Genomic DNA, 27,064 nt, shown 5'->3' on the forward strand with positions numbered 1-27,064 from the left:
CCGGGTGGTGTTCAGGCATCAATTGAATGCCAAGGAACATCATATTCCCGAGAAGCTGAGGAGGGGAGATTGGGGGGGTGCAGAGTCAGAGCGCTGACAGGTAATTTCCGAGTTAGAAAGTGCCGCACCGTCTTTGAGTGTGCCGTCCAAGGTCTCGTAACCCTCTATCCCACCAGGTTCATCATCCACTTCCCCACTGTTTGATGTCCAGTCAAAATGACTCGGAAGAGTCTCCGAGTCTGAATCCAAGGTTTCTTCTGACTCCAGTACCCCAAAGTCTGCTGATTCCTTCAAGTCAGCATGCAACACAGACAATTCAATGTCTGTGGACAATTGACTTGGACAAGTGACTTCCTCCGCTGTAGCACATTCGGCATGGTTTATGGCAGCTGCACCCAAGTTCGAGAGTGGAGAATGAGCATGATGATTGGTAAGATAATCATGAACTAAAGCTACAGAGCCAGGTGATACTGTAGCAACTGTAGGAATCTGAAAGACGGCAATGAGCATTGTACACTGTCACGACGAGTGAGTGAAATACTGCTCACACTAATATTCTCCTTCTCAGCTGAAATCTTTGTTTTCTTTGCCCAGCGCCCAAGGTTCATGAGGGCCGTTTGCACCTGTCGAGAGCATTTAGGCATCTGGGTGTTTGGGAGGTTGGCGCTAACTGCACGGCACCTCACGGCACGCAGACGGACTTTGGATATCGTTTGCGGTGCACTTTCGGCATCTTTCTGTATAGTACACATAGGAAATAGACATCTACTTGTTTACTACGATATTTATGACAATTCTACGACGAAGGCATTGTAGAGAAAGCAGTCCTCTACCATGCCTCTGTTTCCGTTTTCCTCTAAATGCTTCAGATAGGTTTCCTATGAGCTCGCACTCGTTTGTCACGCTGTATCACAGTTTATCACGTGACATTTACAGAAAGTGTTTGAAGTCTACCTTAGCAAGTCTAGACTGTGCCATAAGCTATCCGTAAAATAGTAGAGTGTGAGAGGATATGTCTGTGTTCAGTCAGTAACAAGGAAATGCGTGTGAGTACATACCAATGAGGTAGAATGGACGTGGACAGGACGGATGCGCAAGCTATAGGGGGAGATCCAAAGGTATCCGCTTGTCATCCACGAAGCGGATGGGTATTGGATGGAATGGATAAGTGCCAAATGGACATTGGATGGACGCCTGATGCATCAGAAAAGTGGTGGATACAAGCCTAGCGTAGGGATACTCCCTACAGCGGAGGAAGTAAGTCAGAGTGGAAAGGGATAAGGGGATTGGTTTATGGTGCAGAGGGAAGTAAGAATAGTTTAACTTAGAGCACAGCTCTAAGTTGGAGCGGAGGTGACAACAAGGTAAGACTTGTGTCCAGATTGAGCAAAGTCCTACAGAGAATTCCCACCAGTATAAATGGAGGGAAGACAAGTAATATTAAGACTGTGTCATATACCAGATCTGACCACTCCAACATATTGATATCTGCTCTGCCTGACCCTATACCCCTTCTGCCTTTCCCCCTTATCTGCTCTGCCTGTCTCCGCTTGATCCAGTCAGCCTCCACATCTGCTCCTGTGCCTCCACTTGACCACCTCATTGGTCACCTTCCATATAGGCTCCATTCAACTGGAACCTCTTTCCCCATTTAGGTATATAATTTCCCCTTCAGTACATAACACTTACTTCCTGGATCACCAGCAATTCCTATAACTGCTCAATTACTGATCTGTTGCATACATATTGATATCCACTCCGACTTATGTTTTCTCTGTAGTAATACTTACCAATTGTATATTCAGCACATAGCCTTATGCTATGGACTACTGATCACTGCCTCCTTACTTAGAAGTATATAAGACATATCATGTACTTAGCTACTTTCCTCAGTCTTAATATTACTTATCTTCCCGCAGTTTCTACTAGTGGGAATTCTCCATAGGATTTTACTCTCTCTGGACACAAGTTTATCTTGTCGTCACCTCCAATCCTCTGCTCCAACTTAGAGACGTGCTCTAAGTCTTCACTCTTACCTCTCTGCCCAATCAACCAATCCCCTTACTCCTTTCTGCCTCAACTCACTTCCCCTGCTTCACTCGCCCTGCTTCTAGTTGGTCTGCTGCTAGTAGCCTTCACCTCCCAACCCACAAAGTGGACCAAAGCAGACCACCTGTCCTATCATTGGACATTGTCGGTCCCACTCCAAATTTGGGGCACATACTCGGCTAAGGGTGCAGGGCAAGAGCTGAAGCCAAGCCCCGACCCCTCCGCTTCTCCATCCAAGCATGGACTCAAGACCCCTATTGCCTCCACCAAATGTTGCTGTCACAACTGCATCATGACATGTGACATATGTCATCAATGACACATGACCACTGACATGTAGCTAAACTGTGCAGCACAGCATAACAGCTGTTGGAGCTTGACAGCTCTAGACCAGGATCAGAGAAGCTGCGCACTTCTCCCTTATCACCCCTACCAATACACCAATAAAACCTATCACTTATCACAACTGTGGTCACCCCTTGAAACATAGAAGCTGTGTGCTTCTCTCTTATTGCATAGATACCCTGGACCCTTACTGTTGGACTGGTAACTCTTATCTCTGAGTCCTTATGACTCGAGTCACATAGACGCTTACCTAGTTAGTGTTATGCGAAACCTCTCAGGTGAGATCTGGCGGCACTAAACCCAGCAAGGGGTGTTCATAGTGTGGCTCTCAGCGCTAGCCCAGCAAGGAGCTTTGCCTGTGCTCAGTCTGAGTAAGGATTGAGATCCTTACTTGCATAGAGTCGATTAGAAGATTCTCAAGGATTCAATCCAAGAGGACGGAGTTCAACTCAAGAGTGTTGTCTCAAGAGAAGAGGGTTCTTTGCACTAAGGGAGTTGAGCCCATTCAGTGTATAACTCTGTCTTAGATGGGCCAACTGAGGTACATAATATCCCATATTAAATGGGCCAGTGGACCATGGGCTGATGTCATAATATCCTTGATGTTGATGGGTGGGCCAATGTGTATATAATACTCAATGTGTAAGGGATTTGATAGAGATGGGAGGGCCAAGATATTTGAATGATATAGACTAGTGGGCTGATAGAACTGTTGATTGCATAGGTGGATGGGCCAATGGAACTGTCAATTTTATAGACGGATGGGCCGATCAACCTGTAGATTGTATAGACAGATGGGCCGATGGAACTGTCAATTTTATAGATGGATGGGCCAATCGACCTGTATATTGTATAGATGGATGGGCCGATGGAACTGTAAATTGTATAGATGGATGGGCTGATGGGACTGTACATTAAATAGACAGATGGGCCAATTGACCTGTAGATTGTATAGATAGATGGGCCAATGGGACTGTACATTATATAGACAGATGGGCCAATTGACCTGTAGATTGTATAGATGGATGGGCCGATGGAATGTCGATTGTATAGATGGATGGGCCAATAGAACTATCAATTGTTTAGACCGATGAGCTAGGAATGCAGATATTAACTCAGTGATACTGGACATTGGAATATGTTACTCAGTGCTCGGTACTGAGGCCTGAGTGGTTGGTTATGGGTGGTCGGGACCCAGGACTGACTTGGCATGTGGTGCTCGGTGCTCGATATTCGATGCTCACAACCTGATCCAAAGTATTCAATGTTTGAGATTCAGTACTTGGTTCTCAATACTGGATGTTCATGGGCTGCTTTGTGCAAGAAGAAGTTGCATGTCCAGTCCATCTCCAGTTCCACCACCATAAGTTCTTCAATCCATTGATCCCTCAGGGCCTTCGCCTGAAGCCAATGAACTCAGTAAACTTCATATCAGTTAGATCAGATCATCCTCACATTTGGAAAGGATGCCTGAACTCACATTCATCATTCCACAACTCACTCAGCCCTGATAGATTGATGTTGAGAGACCAGAACCAGGCAAGGGACTCATTCTGCTGACCTCGGGCATTTGGATCACCGACTGCAGTGCTGATTTTGAGCTGTTCCCAGAGCAGAGGTTGGTATTTCTGAAGCTGGTGTTGCCCCAGACCAAGTTTCATAATTTGCTTCTGTGTCCTGTTGTATATACTGGCATTCAGAGACATGGCCTGCTCCACCAACATCACCTGGGACCATGCCCGAGTCTTCAGAGCTTGGGACTTCGCCTGCCTAATGGTGGTTCAGAAAAGGACCGCCTTGTTGCACAGGTGAATTTGGAGATTGTGAAGGGCATCATTGGCCTGTCCTTCATGAAGTGACATCTCTAATGGAATCAGATCCTCTGCTAAGCAGTGTTTGAGTTGGTCCAGCCCGACATTGGATGGCAATGGGATGATGGTGAGTTCGGGGGTATTTGGGTAGGTATTGAGAGTCTCAGTGAACTCATCTGGATCATCATCGAGATCATCAAGAATTGCACAATTCAAGTTCTGGATCTTCATTACCATCGAATCCATCTCCAAAATGCACGTGAGTGGACTGAGTGAATCCATCAATCTGTCCCTGCACCCGATCACATTGCTGGGCAATGTCTAATCTCTGTGTCTCGGTAGGTCTTTGTCCGAGTCTTCAAACCTTGAGGAGCAATGCAATCTGAGCCTCTTCAATCGCCAACCGCATTGATATCCATGTTGCAACTGATTGGTGGGAAGGTGATGCATGACGAGCATGATTCTCCTCTAGTAATCTGAGCTCAATCTCCTTCTTGCTCATAGAATGATCTCACCCTTCCAGATATTGATCTCACATATGTCCATCACAGTGGGATCATGTATTCTGTTGGACTGCACGACCCTCTCACTCACCAACCACAATGTCTTTGAGCTTTCGGGTGCCACCTCATTGAGTCTATCAAATGCCTTCCCACTTTTGGCAATCCCACACTTCACCCCCTTGAATTTCCAGCAAAGAGTCCTTTTCATGTGAATCATCTTGCAGCAATTGGAATCATTCATTTGAAAATTGAGACATTCTTTCCTATGTGGTGAAGACATTCCCTGAGTGGAATGAGATATAAGGTTAAGGGGGGCCAAAAGGGTCTCCATGATCTCTCCATCAATGCGACTAATTCCTTCGATGAAGTTCAATGCATATCTCACATAGCAGCTGCCCTGATGTCCATACACATGCCAAAGCCCAATTCCAGGAACAATGGTCAGCTCTGGAACCATTGTCAAGAACGGACCTCGATTCACTTGAGTGCGAAGATGCTCGTTGTATTGACAGTTGATGTCATAGAAGGTGACAGCCCTGGTGATGCCTTTCAAGTTGTATGCCACAGCCTTGCACAGGGCATAATCCATGTTCATTTGTCTGAAATCAATTCATGGTTACTTCCAGGCCATGGAATGGTGATTTCTACTGACCTTTCTCCTTTCTGAAAATCCATGATTGAGTGTGGAACAAAGCAACCAGTGTCGGGCACAGACCACCCCCCAGATCCTGGTGGACTCCAGCTTGTGCCGAGCTGCATTTGCTTAATTGATAGCTCGACCTTTCCAAAGTATCAGTAGCTACTGCAAGATGCTTCTAGTACCTTTCCTTTCCAACCATGAATCCAAATTCATTGGACAGCCATACTTCATCATCTGGGTTGATAGGATGCAGGTGTCCCACTTTGAAGTTCCCATCCATCATGAATGACCTGGTGTATTTCCAGCCTTGGAGTTCTCAATATCCTCATCCTTGATTGCATATTCAACATGACTCACTCATCAAGTGATTCTTCTGTTGTCAGCAATAGATTAATGCCACATCATAAACTTGTGTATTTCAAGAAGGTGGGGTGGGAGGACGACTGGATTCAGACTGCTGAGGTACTTGTGAGGGATGAGTTTAGACACTTGTACTTAGTTGCACCAGATGCCAACTCCAACACTGATGAAGGGAACTTGATTGAATCTTCTCAACAATGCACCATGGCAAGTTATTAAATTGTATAACTTAACTTGTAAGCTAATTATAACGATAGGACAACATCTTCAACAACATACCTGCACTTACACCTCCAAAACCAACTGACCTTGGTGATGAACTCGACCATTATCTCAACACCAATATGGAACACATTGATGATTCCCTCATATGGTGGCATGGGCACCACACAGCCTTTCCTCAACTCTCCCACATGGCATTAGATTATCTGACTATTCCTGGTACACCCAGACCTTTTTTTTTTTTTGGTAAAACTGATGTCTAACTTTTGAAAGCTACCTCAGTTGACATTAAACAACTTTTCAACCATAGACAGCTCATTCTCTCACATGTCTGTTCTTGCTTGAATGTGCAATTGACTCGCACACTCTTATGCCTCAGCTTTTGGAGCTGCTTGAACCTCATCAAGACCAAGGACATAATGTCTGTAAGCATGCTTGCTGATCTGGAGGGTGATGAGGAGCAGGAACTGGAGGATAGGTGGGATCGAATTATTATCAAGTAGCTACTACATTTGTTCATGTCTCATAGTGTTATGGTAATTGACAGTAACCCATGGGTATACCCTCAGTGGGTGATACCCTGATACCCACCAAAAACCTAGACCCACCTCACAGGTATGGGTATATCATGGGGTATGGGTGAGGGTAGCACTACTCATACCCTGGGGTTTACCCGTGCTATTCCCTAACTTCAGCATGCTGTGATTTTGCATATGAGGAATCAACATGAATCCACACTTGGGTAAGTAAGGGAGGTATTGGCAGCTATGCATGCTGAGTCCAAATCAGTCCTGAGTTTTCCAATGTCAGAGATATTTACATAGTGACATATAACTTGTAGTACTGACCTTCATTCTGTTAGTTCATCAAGTGCCTCAACATAGCATATATGAGTCTGATCTCTCACAGGTGGCTGCTTCAAGCTATCAAGATAAACATGTTCTTGGTGAAGGTAACGAGGGAAGTCATCATCAGTGATATCCAGCTCAGCTTTGATGGCAGATAGCTCAACAGCGAGGGTCTGAATTGATTTTAGGGCTTCTTGATAATGGTTCCACAGAAAGTTACCTAAGAAGTATTAGCATCATCATTGAGGTACAGTGGTGGAAGAAAAATCTTACTGAGAGTGGCATATTTATCTTTATTCCAAAATGAAAAGTGTTGCTTGATTTTTTGATGCCAGTGGAACATGCTTGCATGTCAGGTGCCACAAGCAAGTGCATTTGATGCCAAAAATATATGCTCACATCCCTCTCCTTTGCTGTGTCCAGTTCCTGGAATATACATTGGATGCCAGTTAAGCTGACATTTCCAATCATGAGTGTGGCCATGAAAGGCCCCAACCACAAGACGAAATCCAAGCTGGTGGGCTCATGGCCCTAGAGAACTATTGCTTAGTGTCTTTGTAAATGTGCACCCAATATCATAAGTGCAAGCACCATTCTTGCCACAGACAGCAAGGAGCTTGTTGATAAAGTAAATGAAACTCAGTTGAGAAAAAATGGACTTACAATTCACCACTTCAGATTGTGTTGCAAGCTAGAAGAATGAAGCAATGATGACATGCTGCAATAAAGATGCCCAATTCATCAAATACAGAAAACATTTTCTTGTTCTCCTCCTGCATGACTCATCTCCAACCCCTTATCTCCTGGGGGGGCTGTATATGGTAGTGGGTCAACATCCATACCATAGTTGGCTATCATGTTCTTGACCATCTCATGGTCCTCAGCTGGCATCTCTATGGGAAAATATTGGTACAGCAATAATAAAAAATAAGGAAACATGCTAGATACCTTGGAACTGAGTCTGGCGGCTTGCTACTTCTGCTGCCTCAAGGCACTCAGTTTGCTTGCCAGCCATTAGCACATGTGATTGGTGATCCCACCCTCTAAAATGGTGCAAGATAACAGATTTTGAGAGGCCTTTCAGCCTGAAAGACCTCATCCCATGAGACATGATGGATAGTGTGAGTTGAGTGGGGTGAGAATGGGGACAGCAAGTGCAGGCAAGGATGATGTCAAGGTCCAGGTGGAACAATGAGAGTGTGGGTGCATTGGAGGGCTAAAATAGCACCTAGTAAAGTGCTTGAGGACAGCATGCAGACAGGGATGATTGCAGGACAAGATCTAGGTGGAACAGTGAGGGGCAAGACTGAGGAGGGCAGCATGTGGACACAGACAATGATAAGACATGATCAAGAGGGTAGTTGCAGAAGTGTGGGCACATTGAAGGGCTAGGACAGCACCTAGGACAGTATCAATCCACTTGGATTATTGGCGATGGTTGACTGTATCATCCTACAATGTCAGCAGTGTGGAAGTAAGGAGAAAGGGGTGTGGGAAGCCACCCTTGACAAGGTTCAGATAAGTCGGGGAGGTAACAGAAAGTACTGGACAATGGAAAAGGGCAGAGAGTATAGCCAAGCAGTATTTACTCTATTTAGTTGGTAGGGTGGTAGAGACTGCAAGATGAAAAGGGCCTTTAGGGCAATATTTAATACTGGTGTTGGAGTTTTCATAGATCCAGGGAGGAGCCCCCCCCCCCCCCCCTGAGGAGCGAGCGAAGCGAGCTCCGAGGGGTGGGGGCAACAACCAACTGGTGGGACATTCAGTGTAAGACATGTTGATGGTTGTTGCTGCAAGAGAGAAATTCTTGAATGTCCCCTACTCATTAAAGAGGAAGAGGGGGGATTTCGTTTGAAGCTCATCAGCAAGAATTAATGGGTTTAAATAGTGAAGCTAGAGTTAGCCATTACAAGTTAGGATGACTCTACCTAGTTTCTGACAATGCAGATGTGGGATTCAGAGATCCAACGGAATACCGAAGGTTCCTACTAATTAAACTTGGTGAGGCATGTAATCACCAAGTTCAATAAGGCTTACTTGTCAGGTAAGCCAGGTGTGAACTCTATGTTGGATATTTCGACGTAATCTGCAAGTCTCGCTATTAACATTCATTCTTTTATCTTTACACTCACTTACTGCACACATGTACAATAGCATGCTTATCATTTACATCATCGCTAACATGGACAGGTATATAGTCCTCACACCCACTTCATTCTACCTCAGTCTTTTCCACTCAGACTGAGGTAAGATACTTGCGCTCGTTATCGTACTCAACAGTCACTAACATTTAACGTAGTCTTTCATTTGTCTCTCACAGGTACATATAATAATACTAGAGTCTTTTCCACTCAGACTGAGTCTTTCATTTGTCTCTCACAGCCCTCTGTCCATCGCTACTTGCATCACTCTAGGGAAAACTGCACTTTTCTGCATGGCAAGACTCTGCTGGGCTCAACATGTCAATTTTGAAAGAAAAAACTAGTGGGCCTTGTACTTTTGATGTCAGGCTATCTATCTGTCAAAAAATTATATTTTTATGTGAATGTGTGGTAGAGTTATAGATGTTTTCCCAAAAATGTGCAAACTCTAGTGGACATCTAGTACAAGGATGATCCCCAGTCAGAACTTGGTCTGAGCAGATCTATAACAGTCATGGGAAGTCAAATACAATGACTAGCATAGATAGGAAACAATGCACCATCCTATAATCAAGACTGCTGTGCAAACCTGTGCAAACTATGAGTATGAACCATCTAAGTTAATCTGGGTCCATTGAAACACACAATGATTGCCTTCGATTGATGCAGACTGATGATATTGATGAATCTAATGGAAATGAACATGTTCAAAAGCAATTTTCAGCGAAAGTAGAGCAGTTTGGATGGTGCTGGTAGGGAGACAATATGATGCATAAGTGTACAGAATGATATGAATGCGCTGGCAAGAGATACAGTGGTCCGACATGTGCTATAGTATAAAAACTATCATGTAGAGAATCCACAATATGATAAGGAAAACGAATGAAAATGCTGTGGTTACCAATGTCAAATTTAGTCGGTCTTGGGTTTGGTACTGCTGGCAGCAGTGGATTGATCTTTCCAGAACTGTAGGTGCATCATTGAATAAACACAAAGATATGAAATGAATGGTGGACATACTTGATACTGTGTAGGGTTCTTGACGAGGTCATTCTAGTATGTCTCAAAATCCTTCACAAAAGCTCTCTGTTTTTTCTGCTTCATGTCTGCACACAAGTTTAGTGCACACAAATTCCTGTATACTGGTGGAAGATAATGCAGGCAGGCCCTTGTATGGTTCACATACCTTGCTGTAGTGCTGGTTTTGTTAGGACACATAATACTAGTACCCTTTCCCATCTCAGCTGCACTACTACCTCCATCTGCCATGGCAATTGGACCTGGGTCATTGGTGTCATTTCCAATGTGATGGCTAGTATCAATGCTGGAGGAAGGGTTTGGGTGACAGGATGAGGATGGTTTGGGTGCCATTGCATGAGATGGCTCTGATAGTCCAGAGACAACACTACTCAAGTTGAGACTCAGGTGCAGATCTGCAAGGGGGTCAATGACAGCATGAGATACTAACTCTGAGTTAGGTCCGATGACTCTTTTGTTGCTCAGTTCAAGATTGCCAGTGCCAGTCTGAGTCACAGCAGCCATGCCTCCAAAGGGGCCTGAATCAGTGATGTCCCCACCAGTGACACAAAGCACATCTATAGCCATTCCAACAGCTGCGACAGTGTGACTTGTGTGAGTGTCAAAAGTGGTCCCCACCGCAATGAGGGAGGAGGATGAGCCCAGGGTAGCAGGGGCTGTCTTCTGCTTCTTCAGAGGCTATTCTGGAAGAGACTTCTGCATTTGTTTGGTGGAAAGAGTGAGGATGGGAGTGTTCTCCCATTTAATCTCTGAGTCTTCCTTTTTGACCTCCATAGATGCACCTGCAGGGTTGAGAGACTTGGGTCTACCAGGCCATTGGCAGTAGTTATCAATGCCAATTTGGTAAGCTTTCCAATTGCCTGCACAGAGACGAAGCACAGGGAATTTGACACACATCATACTCCCAGGCCTTATATCCACTTGAGATTTTCTTGGCAGGGTTTCATGGTGGATGATCAAATGAACCTGGAAGATGATGATGTGTGGCAGCAACTGTTTTACCATGCTCAATCCATACATTGTCCTTCAAAACAGCCCAACCCCAGGTGGACTGGTTATCTTTCTTGTCGCATTCAAATGTTCCTGTGCCAGAGAGGAATAAGGAGATCTGGAATATTAAGGGACATGAGGTGCATTATGTCTGATCTGAAGCAAAATGGAACACTGAGTGTGTGCTGTGGTGAAAAGCCCAAGAATATACTTGGTTTGGAGATGCCAGTTGCAAGACGGTTCTTTCAGTACTGTGACTCATTAACAGATCCCAAGACAATGTTAAGTTTTTGGATATAGTCTTCATGCGAACATAGTGTTAGGTCCTCCACACATTGATCAGCATGATCAGAGCCAGCTTGTATGAAGTTGTCTGGTTTCAATAGTGCTGGATAATAATGGGTACCACCTAGTTTGTGACAACTTACACAGGAGCAGAAAAGATGGCACCCATGCTTGCCATGATGGCCCACAAGACCATTGAGATAGACAAGCCCAGGTCCATCAGCAGTACCCAAGGCAAGAAACAGATAGGAGTGATAGGATTGGTGCTGACAAGTGTTCCAAATAACAAGTCCTTCCTTCTGGATTGTGGCAGGATGGTGGAAACCAGGAAACAGGAAAGAGTCAACATTTTTTGGCTTATTGGGACCAGGGATAATCCCTCCAGGGAGGACACATCATTGCTTGTAGCAGTTGTCTGGAGAGCGCTCATAAACAACCCAGATGTAAAGCCAACAGTCCGACTGCTTGCTCTGGTACAGTTGAGCGCCATCAATGGACATCATGACTACAATATCATCATTTCCAATCCTTCCATCATGTACAGCCTCATGATAGGCTTCACCGTCAAGGAAGTCACTATAGAATTGTTTGGCACCAGTGCTCATGAAGCTTGTCAAAAAAAAAATTGCATTTGCTACTGTGGCCCAAGTGGAAATGATGTTGTAACCAAGTGAGGAACTTTCTCTTTGCCTTGGCTGTTTGCGAACTTGATGGGATCATAACATGGCTCACTGCAGATAGCGCATTCAACAAGGTTGGAGTTAGGGCCAGTGAAAGCCATGCAACTGTTGATGCATGTGTGGTGCTCAACCAGATGAATACCACTGAGCTCAGATACAATTTTTTGATCTTGTACAATGAGGGAAATTCCTGGCCTTCCTGCAAGTGTCTGGCAGCAGATTTGGTAGCCTGCTCGTAGTTGTGGTCTGCATGGCTCAGATTGAAATAGAGCTCAATCACAGTCACGAGAGCATTGTCATCAATGCTAGCCAGGTGTGTAGGTGGATTGCAGAGATGTTTGAGGCTATCACCAGTTAGGCCAGCACCTGGATCATTAAGTGAGGCTGCACAGAGTGCTTGAATATAGTCCATAGATTTTTTGAGGTCTTCCAGTGTAATATTGGTGTTGATTTCATGGAGAACTTCTTCATCAGCATCAAGAGGATCTGACATAGCATCTTCAATGTGGTTCGGTGATGGTGCACACGAGTGCAATGGATTATGGGGTGGGTCATCATGGTCTGGTTCATTGTCATATCCCTGTACCTCCGGATCCAGAATTCCAGATCTACCCCATTAAAGTCCAGGTTCTCCAGTCCTGCTATTCCGCCCAGCGCTCCTGCCTTCATCTCCATACTCACCCCTAACTCCTTTTAGATTAGCTATTGCTCCAGTCACCGGTTATGTCCTTTCTGCTATGCTTATTGATCTGTCCATTCCTACTTCATTTCCGACTTCACTGTTTTGATCCGTTACACTTAGTAATAGACTTTCCACATGCTTCGTACATAGCTCTTACCTTTGCTGACTGATTTACTTACATGATACCTACAGTATATAAACCCCTGTAATACTCCTGGAACTCCTCAGTTCGAATATCATCTTAGTTCTGCTCATCCCTGCAATCTCCGGACTTGAGTCTCATCTCTTGTCCACCTCCGAGTCTTAGGGGTTAAACCTTAGGACTATTTCTCCGGCTCTACCTTAGGGTAGTCTAAACTCTGTTCTGTTTCTACTCCGGACTTCCGTAGTAGCCTTACTCTGTCCCCTGCATAAACCTTCCAGAGTTCCACCGAACTCCACCGACACTAAGTCCTCCAGAACTCCCCGGACTTCTGTCGGACTTCCCCTCTGTCGCCCAGGAAATTAAAGGGTATGTACTCAGGTAAGGGGCGCAGCGCATGAGCTGAAGCCGAAGCCCTTTGAGTAACCTCTCCCTTGAGCACGACCTTAACATTCATCAAGACCATCAAAAACTCTCCAAGTCCCAAGTCAACTTTATTTTCCTAGTACATTACATTAATCTTTGTATATTGTGAAAGGATGGAAAAACTCACTACTATCTGAGATGGACTGGCCAATTCCTGCAGCTCAGACTCGGAGTCTTCTCCCTGACAATGGCGTCCTGACACAGAGGTCACTAATTGAGCACTGCAACTGGCCATATTTCCCAGGTTGCAACTCGTCAGAAGACAGCCCTATTAAAAATGCTTGAAAGTCTTGACTAAAGTGTGGCTCCTGGCACCAGAGCACGGTGGGGAGTATGTCTGGAGTAGGTCTTGGAAGACACTTTCTTGCGGACTCCATGGCACCAGCATAGACAGTTGCAGTAGTACTCTCTGAGAGACTTTGAAGCTCTGGGCATTGTAGGGAAGACCATTGGGGAACAGAGACGAACACAGCATAGAGCAGGAAAACAGCACAACAGACTTTGTATTATTTTCCTGCATTATGCTGTGCCATGGCAAGGCTCACAAGTGCAAATGTGCAAGCCAGATGTACAAATTTGTGAGATCATGAAGATGAGGTATGAGATATGATATGTGTTTGTCCAGTTTTCAGATTGACACTGATTGTCCATGATTACGAATTTGTAACTAAGGCTATCATAGATTCATACTTGTCCAACCAGACCAAGTTCTGACTGGGGATGATCCCCAATGGCAAAAGCTGGTAGTTTACACCTTACTTGGGAATATGCCAATCACAAAGCACAACAACAACAACAACAAAGTGTAAAATATTTAGTGTTTATGTTCACATGTTCAATAGAGGAAGTCAAACTTGGCGATTCACGCACTGATTCGGACGGCGATTCTGATGTCGATTTTTGAGCATCAGAATCGTTCAGAATTGTGAATCACCCTGAATTGTTGAAGCGGCTCCAGAGCTGCTTCAATGATTCGTTTCACCTTGTTTCACCGCTGATATGTCTAGATTTGGATTTTGTGTATGAATTAAATACATAGTGATCAAAAACATATGATGAAAATCATGAAACTAAAAATGAACAACGACTCCTGTCACTGATATCCCAGCTCTCATGGCAAAAGCAAGTAAAACACACCTACAAAATCCACTAGTGAAGGCAAGAAGAACTTGAAGATCACCGAGACCAGTAGTAAGAGAGGGTTGAAGGGTCATGAAAATAGCACGAGAGAAGAGGATGGTGATGCTGTGAGCCTCGAGCCACCCAAAATTGAGTGCGTGGATTCTAGTAGTGTCAATCAGCATATTCTGACTATGTCTGTACTATGCAGGTGGACCGAAGAACTCACCTTTCAGATGCTCACTGAGATCACTGAAGACAAGGATATCAAACAAGGCTTGTTTCCAGTTCCTGGCTCAAATCCAAGAAATCAAGGTGTCCCAAAAACTCACTGGCATTGGGTTCTATGCGAGAAACTGTTTTCTTACCATGAGGACTATAAAAGCCAGTTTGAAGTGTTGCGGGACAAAGGCACACCAAAGCAGAAAGAAGCCTGGCACATGAAGATAAAAAATAGGTTAAAACGGTGAGCTCACCATTTGAACGACTCACATTCAGCTCATGAGGCTTAGGAATAATTGAACATTTCGCAGTGCATCATAACAATGCGCAAAGATATCTTGTAGGGTGTGTCGTACGTGGTGTGCTACTTGTCCCTGATGGTGTGTGGTGACTGGTTCCCCATCAGTTTCCTCTTCCGAGTCAAAACTTGACACAGAACTGTCTTCTGAAAATTCAGAATCAGCATCTGCATCACTGTCAGTGGACTTGTGATCCGAGAAGGTAGTGCATTCCGAGGTATCTGAGAAGTAGGAGCTTGAGGACTCATCAGATTCAGATACCTGTAAGGTGGAATCAGTAGTACTGGTGGTAGTAGGTGACTCAGATGACTTGGAGAGAGTGGATTCAGTAACGAGGTTGTCAGATGTGTTGAATGCAAAGTCATTAATTTGCTGTTTGGTCTGACGAGCCCATCGACACTGGGCTAAATGCTGGCAGGATCTTCTTGTATCGGAGAAAGTCTCAGCAACAGCCATTGGGCACGTTGCTGACATGGGGTGTACCGAAGCCATGATGTAGATAGTAGTTGGTACCTATTTTGCATTTCATTGCATACTTATCTACATATTGATTATTTAAGTGCAGTCAATGAGAATCGTTCGAGAAACGAGTTGAATCAGTGATGAGAATCAGGGGTAGTCAACCTTATGATCGATTCATGGTCGATTCAGGTTGAAGAATCGTGTCGAAAATCGGAGTCAGAATTGAGGCATGAATCGCCAAGTTTGACTCCCACTAATATTAGGTACAGTTATCAATGGGTACTTGAGACACGAAATTGAAAATTTATGTACTACACCTATACAACACATGATAACAACTCTGTCATATTTTTCCTGACAAGTAGTCTACCTCAACACTCCAGATCTGAATTTTTAGAGAAAAATATCCAACCACTCGAGCACAACATCCAAAACAGTGAGGAGACCTCTTTTTTGCCCATTAGTGTTCCTTGAGACACGTGACTGCTTAGCTAATCTTCGCTTATCCAACTATAGCAAAATGGTTCACTCATCTAAGCTCGTGACACTAGCCAACACTGTTTTCTACACCACACATGTAATTCATGATGTTTTCCAGCTATTTTACATGTTCTGGAGAGCTTAGATACTTGTTAATATACTTTGATTGTTTTATGCATGATAAAGCAGTTTATTGTTGAATAATGTTGAATAAGATGGATTATAAATTTCAGAATAACACTTCGGGGCGTGAAAATACACATCTCAAAAGCAATTTCCCTGATTAAGTTCATAAAAATTTTGATACCATGTGAGAGGCAAGGTCAATTATCCATGTGGAAGTATTTTTGAGGCTATGAAGTGTGTTGTGAATGCAGGAGATGTGTTTGTATCAGGAGTGATGGTGTCTCAAGGACCCGTTGATAACTGTAATGTGCAAACTACATTTTAGGTAGGGCGCGTTGTGTGTGAAGGGGTCATAGGCGTGGGCGAAGTGTGTGCCCCCCAACTTTGAGAGTCCCTAATAGAAGTTCGAGTTCGAGGATGCGGCACCGCCGGAGCCAATGTTACGGGAGACGTAGGCGCCAGCGGAAGAGTACACGTCAACGACTGCGTTGGGGATGTGGCGCCTGTGTTGGCTGCCTAGGAACGCGTCATCAAGGGGGTCTGGCGCCAATCTTGATACGCTGACCGCAATGGAAGGCCGCCCACAGTGCCAATGCAACCTGCCCCACGGCGGAGAGACTCGAAGTCCTCCCAGCATTGCTCTAGACCATCCCAAATTTCCACGTGGGAGTCTTCACGGGCCAGCGTCGGTGCGACGACGCGCATGAGGGTCAGTAAGCACTGCGTGGACCATGGAAAGAGAGAAGGTAAGATAGCGAGGCGCGGGAGTGGCCACGAGGATCTTGCAAGGAAGTGATAGGGAAATTGGACGACGCTGGATAAGTGGCGGTAGGCGAGGGGTGTGATGAAGCAGGCGTAGAGGACGGAGCAGAGACGTTGGGGCAAAGGTGTCGTTGAGGGTGGAACCAATGAGTGAAAAAAATGGCGGGCGACATAGGAAGGGGTAGAACCAGGTTTCGAACGCGTAGGCGGTAAGCAGATGGAGATGAGGGCGAGTAGTTCGACAACGAAGGCATGTTAGTACAAATGAGATCATAGAGTTTGTGGGGTCCAACCTTTACTAAATCACGACATTGTAATCGTGACATGGTTTTCGCTAGATAGAGAGCCGATCTATTTCGGAATCGAATGGGGAACACATCACTCTAGCCTGCTTGATCGGTGGGGATATATTGCGGATCCCGACTACGCATTAGTACACAGCATAGGAAAATGTGCCTCGTTGTTATCGGTTTCCATCCGTCTTCTACTAGGTCATATCTGAGATCTGAGATCTGACTTCCGAGCGTCCCTTCAGGCAGCCTCAGGCAATTCCTGCCCCCCTATCAGCACTGGATACACAATGGCTACCCTTACCCACATAACCTGTAGTCCCTCAAGATCCTTTCGCACCATGAGGTTTCCGCTCGTTTACCCGACGTGCAGTCATTCTCCGCAACCAACTCTCGAGGTGCTTCGGCACTCATACCATAATACAGGATTTCCACAGAGCTGGAATGCTCCTTGACCATAAGCAGGCAGGTATCTACAAGCATCGATGTGAATGACAGATAATGAAGAATAGAGAGTAGAAATACAGCCTCCATCAATGTTCAATGCTCGCGACAGCAACCCGTGACTTCTTCATCTTCTCTCAGCTTTGCGGTCACAGCTGCATCGTGCATCACGCTCCTCTTGCTCCAACTGGTATTCTCGCACGCGCCGTCTAATCTCCCTTCGCCGCTCCATCCCGTACTCCTGAGCTTCACTGCGAGCTTGAGCAAGGTTCTGGACCGCACTCATGTGGCGCTTATCGGAACTATGACTGAGAAATATAGGAGCAATGCCAATGATGAAACACTTCATGGAATGATTAAATAAAAGAGCCATGAAAAAAGGAAAATACATACCGCAGTGCCCACGAATATTATAGACCAGTCCTTCCATCTCTCATCTGGCCTCAGCAGTCCATTCCCTCCCAGGCGTTCCACTCGGGAAGCCAAACGGATGGTCGTGGTCAAAGTCCATCCCCGCACTCCTGCGGTGCGCGCGTCTCCTCCGTCTCAACTCTTCATACATATCGAAATCGGACGGATTACTGTGGAGCCCTGAACCAACCTGTGAGCGAGATTTACCAGTGAGAGACTCGTATGCGGCTGTGATTGCTTGAAAACGGGAGTGTCGCTCTGAAGCTGGGATACCTTGCGCGTGGGCAGAATCGGGGTGGTGTTCTCGGACAAGTTCATAATCTGGGGACGTCGATCAGACGTTATTTCGATCAGAAATTAGTGTAGGTATGAGCGAGTATACAAACATCTTGACTTGATGTCAGCTTGAGATGCACTATGGGAGAGGTGGAATATTTGGTGCGGAGTTGGTTGTGGGTGGTGCGGGAAAGGGTACTGGGACACGGTAGATGCGAGTCGGTAATGAACAAGAGCACGCAGACTTCCACTTGAAATCCTCCCTCGACATGTCGCAAACAAGTGGAAGGCCATCGTTTTACCTATTCATTGCAAGTTCAAGTCAAGCGGGAAGGTGGCTCTCGGCATCTTCCGCACCTTTCTTACTGAACGTCCAAGTCGCTAGTCACGGTAGTACATCAGAACTTAAAGAAGGAACGATTCATCTATGGTCTGTCTAGGGGAGACTACTCAACAGTACTAGTGCATTCACCCTTGTATTTTTCTTTTCCGCAAGGGGCAAGAACAGGCAAGAACCAAGCAAGAACCCTCGCCAGAATTTTGTCAGTTTTCAAGGACCCGATGAGTCATGACCAGGACGTCCTGATGATTCAATTCAGATTTTTCCAACACGGTGATCTGGGAACCCCCTCGGGAAGCGGAAATTAAATAGCGTGAAAGAGCGTTTGAACGGAAAAGAGGTGACGGTACAACAGATACAATCACTTGTCCCCGTAGACACGGAATTAATACTTACCGTAAGGGATACTAAAATGATAACAGTCGCAGACGAAAATACACAAGTTTTCAACAGTGATTAACTCACTTAGAGCTGTGAACAGAGATATTCAATTTCTACGAGGCCGATAGTAGCGTATAGCATACAAAGTAGCGTGCGCATGAAGCCCGATATCATAATTTTGCGAAATATGTAGCGACCAAGTTTTAGTACGCAAAGCAATCAAGATGCTTGGGATCCGCTATTACTTCGAGGGAAGGAACAAGAACAACGTATTCCGCTCGCTGCTCATTCGCCAATACCACTCCAGCGCCGAAAATCAGACTCTCCAAGGGACAATTTGACCGTGCCAAAAGTGCCTTCAATTCCTCATGAGGCCATGGTTGCACACAGCAAGCTTCGAGCACTCGTAAATTGGGGAGTGAGAGAGTATTGAACAGGTGCGATAAAAGTTTTGTGTCCGTAGAGTCATAATTGATGCGTAAGGATTGAAGTTTGGTGTGCGTGAATGGCTCTAATGCCTGTATTTGGTTGAATGCTGCGCGGATAGTCAACGAAGAGAGGTCGGGACATAGATGGAGCAAGTGGAGGAATACATTCGGATGACGCGTGGCGATCTCGACATGCGTCAAGTTCGCCCATATGGGATTAAAGTAGGATAAGAGTTCGAGGTCGAACAAGGGCCCTATTACCCTGAGACTGCGCAGAGTAGACGGCAGTTGCGAGATAGAGTGCGCAATAGCTGGAGTAGTAGAACGATCATGCGTGACCACGGTCAGCTCCTGAAGTTTTGGAAGATCTGTTAACACAAGTTGAGGTTTGTCGACGTCGTAGATAAAATAAATGGAGAAAGATGAGATTTGACTAGAGTAAGGTTGAAGAAGGCTTCGCAACTTGGTTGAGTTATTTCCGTAGCACTGGAGTGCTAACGAGAGCGGAGTTCCTCGGGACCGCTTGAGCCACAAGTCATAGCAGAGAGCTTTCCGCTGCCAGTCTCTGCGACCGACTTCCAACCGCAGGCTGCTCCACAAATTGGGTATGCCCACAGCAACCTCCCTCCATCGCCGGCATATTCTGGTCAACAGCATGGGGGCCAGATTTGATGCGGGCGATAGGTGATTGCTTTCCGGGAGACAGTGAACAAAAATTTGGCATAAGAGTTCAATTGGCAGGCGCCGAAAAGTCGATACACGTTTCTTGTGCAAATTCATCGACTGGGTGATCTTATCCTTCTTTTCGACAAGTTGCTGATGAAGATTTTTCGTACTGTCCATCACGGTTTCCAGGACTGAGATCTCGTGCAAAACTGCATCCAGCTGCTGCTGGTGTTCGGTGACGATACTCTGGTCTTTGAGCTCGATGGCAGAGTAGTTGATATTGGGGAAACAAGCTTGTGAGTACGGAGAGGTTGCGAGGTCTGGCATCTAGGCATCATATCAATAAACGGCATCCGATGAATTATACAGAAGTGACAAACGCTCACTTGTAAGTTGTAACCGTGGGAGCTGAAGCGAATGTCTATTATTGTATTCAAATGCGAGTGTCTGCAAAACTGTGTACTTACAATGTTCTGGAGTGCACCGAAAATAAGACTAAGGGGGAATGGGCTTTTGAGTTGACGGTGTGCGTGTTGCTTGCTCTGTAACAGTATGGGTGTCACCAGTTGTTAAGTACGCTTCCGAACTTTCTCGGTCTCCAGAAATTGAGGGCGATACTGTGGTTTTTGTGCCAGGTTGAACAATCATCATAATGACAGCGTAAACAGTTACTATATAGTCACAGTGTGGTGGCTGATTAACCTGCCGAAATTGCAGCCTAATAATACATGCGAATACTTACGCTGAGCCGTAAGCCTGGCATCAGGCCTGAGCTCTTTAAGGTTGTACAGCTAACTTCGAATTGATATCGATAGATCGGGATTTGAAATATTCCTCCAAACGCCTCTGTGATCCTGTTTAATTGTGGAGCTAGAAAGTTCTGTCAGAGCGGCAATGCGGGATGTGCTTTTTGGGCGCTCTCAGTGATAAACCGTCCCAACTGCCAAGCGCTGGAAAAAACAAGCAAACTCTCCGGAAAATATATGACGTTGCAATATTTCTGAGTTCGGTTGTGCTCAACATTGAATGATAGTTGCGAGAACCGAAGCAAGCGGCTGACAGTTCGATGGCTTGGTCCTGATTCCTGTCACATTTGGGCGTTGCAGTACTCCCAAAATGATAGCATGAAGAGGCGCGCTGCTGTTTGGTACCGCTCCAAGGACAAATAGAAGCGCTTAAGCGAACAATTTGAATCCTGGTCTATCGATATGAAGTTAAGCCCAAGCCCAAGCCAGGGCTTTCAGGCTCGTTACGAGTCCATCTGATAAGCTTGTCAAAATGCAGTTACAGTCCAGTGTTTTCAGGAAAATCAGTCGAGGTTGTAGGAGGTGAGGGTGTCACAGCGCTTGAATGGTTATTTGTGGAAATTTGTTGAGACCAGGCAGTGAGTCATTCTACGGTATGTATAACTGGTGTTTCTGACACCCCTGCAATCAAGTGTTGAGCGTTGTGTAAGGTGACTGGTCACGAGTTTATTACCTTACCGGCAACGTTTGAAATCTCGGGCGACTCCTGGTGATTGAGTTTCGTCTATTACCAGTACTACACAGCTAATAATCTTGGCGTAGGCAACCTAGATCAAAGGCGCGATCCGAAGAGAGGAGCGGCAACGCATGCGCAGTAAATGAGGGTAGATGACGTACCTGTGCCATCGTTATGGTGGAGCACGGCTTTTATTAATGTCCTGGAGGTAGTTCTTTACGCGCCTGGTTGCAGTGCAGATCCGACTCGTTGGTGCTCCTCCGCCTGGCTTGTTGCTGTGGCTAGTAGCGACTTGGGCCTGCATTCAACTTGAACCGAACCGTGACGAGTCCCTTGAAGTTGGCCTTTCCAAACCCGGGAATAATGAGTCGAACTTTTGATTAGTCTGAATTCCCAACACCACCTTCAAATTGCTGATAAGGTTTGACAGTGTGAACGCGCGGAGCGAGTGAGTTTCGTGTGTCCTCCTACTAGTAGTACTAGTGCTACTTGAACCTTGCTCGTATCCGCCTCGATGCGCAAACAAGTGCTTACTAAGCGGGCAAACGCCTTTCTCTATGCGACGTGCCGCTTTCCAGCTATTTTCATATCGATAGACCAGAATCTGGAAAACTCATTTAGCCGCTTTTGTTTGTTGTTGGAGTGACACCAAACAGAGGCGCGCACGCTAGCTACTTTTATAACTTGCTTGTGGAATACTAGTACAACGACTGCCGACCATCATCATCATGCACAGAAACCGGCGACATATACCAGATGCTGCGAAGCAGCAGTGGGTTGTTATGTCCACACATGGCATGACATCGAAGGCCATCGCGCAGGTGACAGGATACAGTCATCGAACAGTCAATCGAGTTCTTCGGCTCTCACAACTCACAGGCTCTGTCGTTCGAAAACCTCCGGAAATTGGTCGTCCTCGTCTACTTACAGCACAGGACGTTGCAGTAAGGGAAGGCACAAAAGTATTTTGAATTCAATACTTAACTGTGACAGTACCTTATTTCATGTGTCGGGCGCACTCCTGACATCTTTCTATCTGAACTACAAAGTGCTCTACAGGAGGTGAGGGATATTGAGGTGTCTCTTGCCACTATCAAACGAACACTACATAGGCATGGATTGACTCACAAGCATGTATGTAAAATATATTTGCGCAATGGATCAACATTCTCAGATGATCCAAAAACCACTGTTTTCGACGGAGACGAAGAGACGACGATCTCGCTAGAATGCCAGGGTTGCAGAAACTAAGTGGAGCCCATTTGATGATGAGCAAAACTTACCTTTGACAACATTGCAGTGTCTTGCACGGCGAGGGCTTCGTTTGCTTGACAAGGTCACCTGCAGTTGGTAATAACCACGGTGCACCATGTGCGGCTGGTCGCAGGTCAGTGCGTGCGGTACGATTCCAGGGTCTCGTCACTGCCCCGCAGTGCCACACAAGCCCCAAGTTACGTTAAAGATTCATAAAAGTAGCTAGCGTGCGCGCCTCTGTTTGGTGTCGCTCCAACAACAAACAAAAGCGGCTAAATGAGTTTTCCAGATTCTGGTCTATCGATATGAAAATAGCTGTCATATCAACATTCTTCAAGGTAACCGCATGCATCTCCGATAAATCACGCTGTGTTTTCACACAAATGGCACCATAATTACGTAAGAAGGAGAACAGGGTCACGCGAAGAGAGGAAAAATGAGATTAACATCGGTGTATTGGGAGATTTCAAGGGACTCGCTTAACCAATCGGACGGGGTTTGAATTGACTAGTGTGGGCAGTCGGAGTGAAGGTATTAAAATTAAAAGTGCGCGGGGGTTTTTCAAATGTGCCATAGGACATTGGCTTACGGGTTGGGGGTCGTACGATAAAATAGAGTATCTCGCACTGCGTCTAACATAGGCCTTGCCCTCAGTGACAATAAACTGGATACAAAAAAAAATACAAAAAAACCTTCTTCGATATCTCGCGTTCACTCGCGCCTATCTCCTCACTCCATGCAGGATTCCAACTTGTCATCCCTTTTCTAGAGTCGTAGCAGTACTGGTTTCTACAGGGTGGTGTCGTGCTTCAAAACCTCCGAGTTTGGCTACATACTACACGCACGAGGGTTCTGCTTGTGTGACATCCGCAGGTCGTTTACCTTCGTGCTAATTTTTCGCTCAATTTTACTATCCGAGTCGATGTTTGACTTCGCCGAATGCCGATACATGGATAATCGAGAGCGAGACTATTTACGCCTGTCAGTGAGTGAATCTTCTTTCGTTTCGCGCTCGTCGGCTGAACGAAAATAACTAGGACAGACTAATGAAGACATCGAAAAGGCCTCCACTCGACCACAATTATTTTTGGAGACGGGATCCGACCTATTTTTTTGATGCCCTCCTTCGTCGCTTGTTCTTTGGTGGCGTACGCCGGGGTCTTCAATGGACGCGGCTATTGGCGTGGCCCTTGGGGCACTTCACCTTGTCCGATTCCTTGCCAGGATTGACTTCGAATATAAGGTGAGCTGCAATGCTAGTCAAAGTTTGGTTTGACTTCTGGGTTTGGGCGGGAGCTATGATCGACTACATGCAGTCGTAGATACTCGGCTCGACAACGTTTGATTTCTCTTCTTAATCAATGTTACCTTCTGAGGTCATCCAGATACTGACGCCTTACTCATGTCTCATTGTACAGCACTCACACCTTTTTCACTCACTGTAGCTAGCACTTTGCTAGTCATTAGGCTCTGGGCTGAACTTACCGTTTCTGTGAGTTACATAACTCTAATTTAACCGAGGATTGTGCCGCAGGGACGGCACACATGCATCTATTGATATCAGCTCAAAATTAAAGTTTTCTTTCAGATTACGATCTCCATTTGTGTCCTATTGACTATATCAGGTCTGGTCTACTTCACTAATAATAGGGGCCATGGTTTAGAAGCTCATAGGCCAAGAAGCAAATGTGTGGACGAGATCTAGTACTGCATCACGATTGCTCACCATAAATGGTAATTTAATTAGCGTATATTCAGCAAAGACATTCAATCCGTCTCCGGTAACGTATAATCAACGCATGGTGAGGTACATCAATCCATTGTACCTGGACTGCAGTAATACGTGACCCCCACAGGCTGTGGTGATTGTATTACTTCCCTGTAGTACCTTGACTGTACCTTCGGTGTACATACAAATTGAAAGCCCTGGTGAGTTTCAATACATACCCTTCTAACTCCCGACAGGCTGTGGTGATGTACATGCGGAATCTATTACCCGTGTATAAAACCCCTCATTAAATCTGCGCTCAACTCTACCTATATTCTCCATGGAGGGCAAATCGGCAATCACCAAGCAGCAGCTTCAGAATCATCCGACTCCGGCTGGAACTTGGGTGGACTATTTTCCTTCCAACATACGTCCTTACTTGTATCTAGTACGAGCTGACAGACCCGCTGGAACACTTTTGCTATTCTATCCATGCGGTGAGTATGTCTTGGCAACTAATTTCTTCTTGCTCACTTGAATGACCTAGCATGGTCGGTCACCATGACCTGCTACGCGCTCAGTGTGCCGATCGCGACGGCGTGGACCTATGTTGGATTTTTCCTTCTAGCCTCCCTCGTGTTTCGCTCCGCTGGGTGTGTGATAAACGATATGTGGGACAAGAACATTGACGCTGCTGTTTGTGAGTTGTCCACCGTCCAGTTAATCGGCGACTCCTTCTGACACCTTCACTTGAAGCACGAACACGCACCCGACCCTTGGCAGCGGGTGATCTCACGAGATCCCAAGCGTTCATCTTCCTTATTCCGCAGTTGGCCCTCGGTGTCTGGCTGTTCATGCAGTTGAATGCATACAGGTCTGTCATCTCGCATTTATTATTATTTCTCTATCTGTATCATTCCTCACTCTCCTCTTCAGCACGATTCTTGGGCTCTCTTCCCTTGGTTTGGTCGTCTTGTATCCTGCCATGAAGCGGGTAACCGACTGGCCACAAGCTGTGCTTGGTAAGTTGCTACCAACCTCACTCCGTGATCTGGTCACTAATTTTATTGAATAGCCATGTGCTTCAACTGGGGAGCACTCTTGGGGGCAGCTGCTGTTGCTGGAGCAGTTGAGTGGAAGGTATATATACCTCTATATGTCGGTGCTGCATGCTGGACAATCGAGTATGATACTTCTTACGCCCGTCAAGTGAATCGTTCTTCCGTTTTGCGCTTGTCAGCTGAACTAACGAAAACCAGGACATGGATGACGACCTCAAAAACGGCAATCACTCGACCACGATTGTTTTTGGAGACAGGATCCGGCCTATTCTCTTGATGTTCTCTTTCGTCGCCTGTTCTCTGGTGGCGTACGCCGGAATCCTCAATGGACATGGCTTCCCATATTTCATTGGTGTGGCCCTTGGGGCACTTCACCTTCTCCGACTCATCGCCAGGATTGACTTCAACAACAAGGAGAGTTGCAATGCTAGTCTCCTCAACAATGCTTGGTTTGGGTTCTGGGTTTGGGCGGGAGCTATGACCGACTATCTTTTGAAGATGCAGTTAGATATACTGTAAGAAAGGCTACGCCTTGTCGCTCGACGCCTGCCAAGACCACCGTCTTAATGCTGTACCGATCCCGTCACTTGCCTATGCTAGACACACTACGCCTTTCCACTCTCGTCCATGAAACCTATGCTATGTACCTTGGTAGACCCGTTTTAGATTCACTCCCTGTGACTATATACTGTCCAAGACAGCAAGCCGACGGTCCGACCATTCGCCTCCGAAGTCTACTCTCCCTTATCGTCACCATTATCATATTGATCCGTACCTGTCGGACTCTATTTAGTATTTCATTTTGCCCTCGAATTCGCATTATCGAATTCTCGCTGCGCAGTCGTAGCAAGATTAACAATGATCCGAGGACTTTTCCTCGACCGTCACCTTCGCCAGTGGCGTCTTGCTTACACCAGTTGGTATGCATGCGTTGTTCAAAACCATATCCATAGTAGTGTGGTTGTATCAGGCGGGTCAGCGAAAAAGGTGCGGTCACGGTTGGAGACAAATGCAGATTAGGTATATAAACTAAGTTGTTCATGAAGCGTGAGTATAGCTATTTATCTCTTAATTTGTTAATGCTAAGCAATAACGACAGTTTTGCTGATCCCTAGGTTAAACCCACCTCTGTTGGCAGCGGTTTCCTTGCTAGCGGTACGGTGTTCGCTCGTATAGTACTTCCTAAAGGAATGGACGTTACACTGAATGTTATCCGCGTATTTCTTGATGTTCTGGTCGTCGACGGGGATCAAGTCCACGAGCTGCCTTCTTTTCTCTCACTCAAACAAAAAGTAGAAGAAGAATTACCGAATTCACTTCCGGAATGCGCCTTTGGTCATATACGACCTGAAGCTTAAGGAAGGTTGGCCGAAGGAGACGGCTCCATATTCGCAGTCACTAAAGATATGGTCGATGTACCGTTGGAGGTGCTCCCTTGTCGGCAGAAGCAATTCAGCAATTCTATCAGCAAGGTTTATATAGTACTATTGTTCTTCGCGTAACCTTGTTCATGCAAGATCGATTGCAGGTTATATCTGGCGCCCATGATGCATTGGCTGGCTTGCTGGGAAGTTGGAGTGCACATCCTTGGATGACCGTTCCGTGATCATGAAGACGCGACCACAGGACCTTTTGGGTCTCCCTTCTAGGGGAGAGTACACATTGCAATGAAAGACTTGCTTGTACAACGG

At 45.8% G+C, this 27,064-nt stretch overlaps 10 protein-coding genes across 10 annotated transcripts; 2 read left to right on the top strand and 8 right to left on the bottom strand.

The window, feature by feature from the left end:
- Positions 1-39: 39 nt before the first annotated feature.
- EDB91DRAFT_1079551 (uncharacterized protein) lies at positions 40-752 on the bottom strand (the record flags this gene model as incomplete). Its single annotated transcript, XM_041315143.1, has 3 exons — positions 40-489; positions 549-623; positions 702-752. 3 exons carry the CDS (start codon positions 750-752, stop codon positions 40-42), a joined length of 576 nt encoding a protein of 191 aa, XP_041180392.1.
- A 3,093-nt stretch (positions 753-3,845) lies between these two features.
- On the bottom strand, positions 3,846-5,631 carry EDB91DRAFT_1245331 (uncharacterized protein; the record flags this gene model as incomplete). Its single annotated transcript, XM_041322532.1, has 7 exons — positions 3,846-4,164; positions 4,201-4,381; positions 4,440-4,515; positions 4,570-4,673; positions 4,721-5,307; positions 5,361-5,488; positions 5,545-5,631. The coding sequence occupies 7 exons, from the start codon at positions 5,629-5,631 to the stop codon at positions 3,846-3,848; spliced, it is 1,482 nt and encodes a 493-aa protein (XP_041180393.1).
- Positions 5,632-6,780: 1,149 nt separating this feature from the next.
- On the bottom strand, positions 6,781-7,261 carry EDB91DRAFT_1048296 (uncharacterized protein; the record flags this gene model as incomplete). The annotated part of the gene is made up of 2 exons (XM_041313389.1): positions 6,781-6,998; positions 7,030-7,261. The coding sequence occupies 2 exons, from the start codon at positions 7,259-7,261 to the stop codon at positions 6,781-6,783; spliced, it is 450 nt and encodes a 149-aa protein (XP_041180394.1).
- A 258-nt stretch (positions 7,262-7,519) lies between these two features.
- EDB91DRAFT_1079553 (uncharacterized protein) lies at positions 7,520-7,889 on the bottom strand (the record flags this gene model as incomplete). The annotated part of the gene is made up of 2 exons (XM_041315144.1): positions 7,520-7,671; positions 7,727-7,889. The coding sequence occupies 2 exons, from the start codon at positions 7,887-7,889 to the stop codon at positions 7,520-7,522; spliced, it is 315 nt and encodes a 104-aa protein (XP_041180395.1).
- Positions 7,890-11,030: 3,141 nt separating this feature from the next.
- Positions 11,031-12,405, bottom strand: EDB91DRAFT_1235805 (uncharacterized protein; the record flags this gene model as incomplete). Its single annotated transcript, XM_041321368.1, has 7 exons — positions 11,031-11,189; positions 11,214-11,356; positions 11,378-11,498; positions 11,520-11,611; positions 11,687-11,841; positions 11,871-12,056; positions 12,089-12,405. 7 exons carry the CDS (start codon positions 12,403-12,405, stop codon positions 11,031-11,033), a joined length of 1,173 nt encoding a protein of 390 aa, XP_041180396.1.
- Positions 12,406-14,275: 1,870 nt separating this feature from the next.
- On the top strand, positions 14,276-14,751 carry EDB91DRAFT_1079555 (uncharacterized protein; the record flags this gene model as incomplete). Its single annotated transcript, XM_041315145.1, has 3 exons — positions 14,276-14,288; positions 14,321-14,435; positions 14,493-14,751. The coding sequence occupies 3 exons, from the start codon at positions 14,276-14,278 to the stop codon at positions 14,749-14,751; spliced, it is 387 nt and encodes a 128-aa protein (XP_041180397.1).
- Positions 14,752-16,211: 1,460 nt separating this feature from the next.
- Positions 16,212-17,085, bottom strand: EDB91DRAFT_47256 (uncharacterized protein). Its single transcript, XM_041327377.1, has 2 exons — positions 16,926-17,085; positions 16,212-16,875 (listed from the first exon to the last, which is right to left on the bottom strand). Exons 1-2 carry the CDS (start codon positions 16,956-16,958, stop codon positions 16,387-16,389), a joined length of 522 nt encoding a protein of 173 aa, XP_041180398.1. The 5' UTR covers positions 16,959-17,085; the 3' UTR covers positions 16,212-16,386.
- On the bottom strand, positions 16,641-17,602 carry EDB91DRAFT_47212 (uncharacterized protein). The gene is made up of 3 exons (XM_041327374.1): positions 17,236-17,602; positions 16,926-17,184; positions 16,641-16,684 (listed from the first exon to the last, which is right to left on the bottom strand). Exons 1-2 carry the CDS (start codon positions 17,454-17,456, stop codon positions 17,016-17,018), a joined length of 390 nt encoding a protein of 129 aa, XP_041180399.1. The 5' UTR covers positions 17,457-17,602; the 3' UTR covers positions 16,641-16,684; positions 16,926-17,015.
- Positions 17,603-18,861: 1,259 nt separating this feature from the next.
- EDB91DRAFT_1345052 (uncharacterized protein) lies at positions 18,862-20,606 on the bottom strand. Its single transcript, XM_041325834.1, has 3 exons — positions 20,336-20,606; positions 20,255-20,276; positions 18,862-20,195 (listed from the first exon to the last, which is right to left on the bottom strand). Exon 3 carries the CDS (start codon positions 20,193-20,195, stop codon positions 18,978-18,980), a length of 1,218 nt encoding a protein of 405 aa, XP_041180400.1. The 5' UTR covers positions 20,255-20,276; positions 20,336-20,606; the 3' UTR covers positions 18,862-18,977.
- A 4,046-nt stretch (positions 20,607-24,652) lies between these two features.
- On the top strand, positions 24,653-25,892 carry EDB91DRAFT_1048229 (UbiA prenyltransferase family-domain-containing protein; the record flags this gene model as incomplete). Its single annotated transcript, XM_041313380.1, has 6 exons — positions 24,653-24,809; positions 24,860-25,012; positions 25,069-25,222; positions 25,249-25,334; positions 25,388-25,521; positions 25,572-25,892. The coding sequence occupies 6 exons, from the start codon at positions 24,653-24,655 to the stop codon at positions 25,890-25,892; spliced, it is 1,005 nt and encodes a 334-aa protein (XP_041180401.1).
- Positions 25,893-27,064: the final 1,172 nt, after the last annotated feature.

Source organism: Suillus paluster (assembly GCF_016628075.1).
Source record: "Suillus paluster strain FC165 chromosome Unknown EDB91scaffold_10, whole genome shotgun sequence".
Taxonomy (NCBI): Eukaryota; Fungi; Basidiomycota; class Agaricomycetes; order Boletales; family Suillaceae; genus Suillus; species Suillus paluster.

Excerpts from the sequence above, each read along its gene's own strand:
- EDB91DRAFT_47256 (XM_041327377.1), bottom strand. The coding sequence starts at position 16,958 with ATGTCACGATTACAATGTCGTGATTTAGTAAAG. Across the intron at positions 16,876-16,925 it reads AATGTCGTGATTTAGTAAAG|GTCGAACTACTCGCCCTCAT; the intron begins GTTGGACCCCAC and ends CATGCCTTCGTT.
- EDB91DRAFT_1345052 (XM_041325834.1), bottom strand. The coding sequence starts at position 20,195 with ATGCCAGACCTCGCAACCTCTCCGTACTCACAAGCTTGTTTCCCCAAT.
- EDB91DRAFT_47212 (XM_041327374.1), bottom strand. The coding sequence starts at position 17,456 with ATGGAGGCTGTATTTCTACTCTCTATTCTTCATTATCTGTCATTCACA. Across the intron at positions 17,185-17,235 it reads AGGATCTTGAGGGACTACAG|GAATTGCCTGAGGCTGCCTG; the intron begins GTTATGTGGGTA and ends ATAGGGGGGCAG.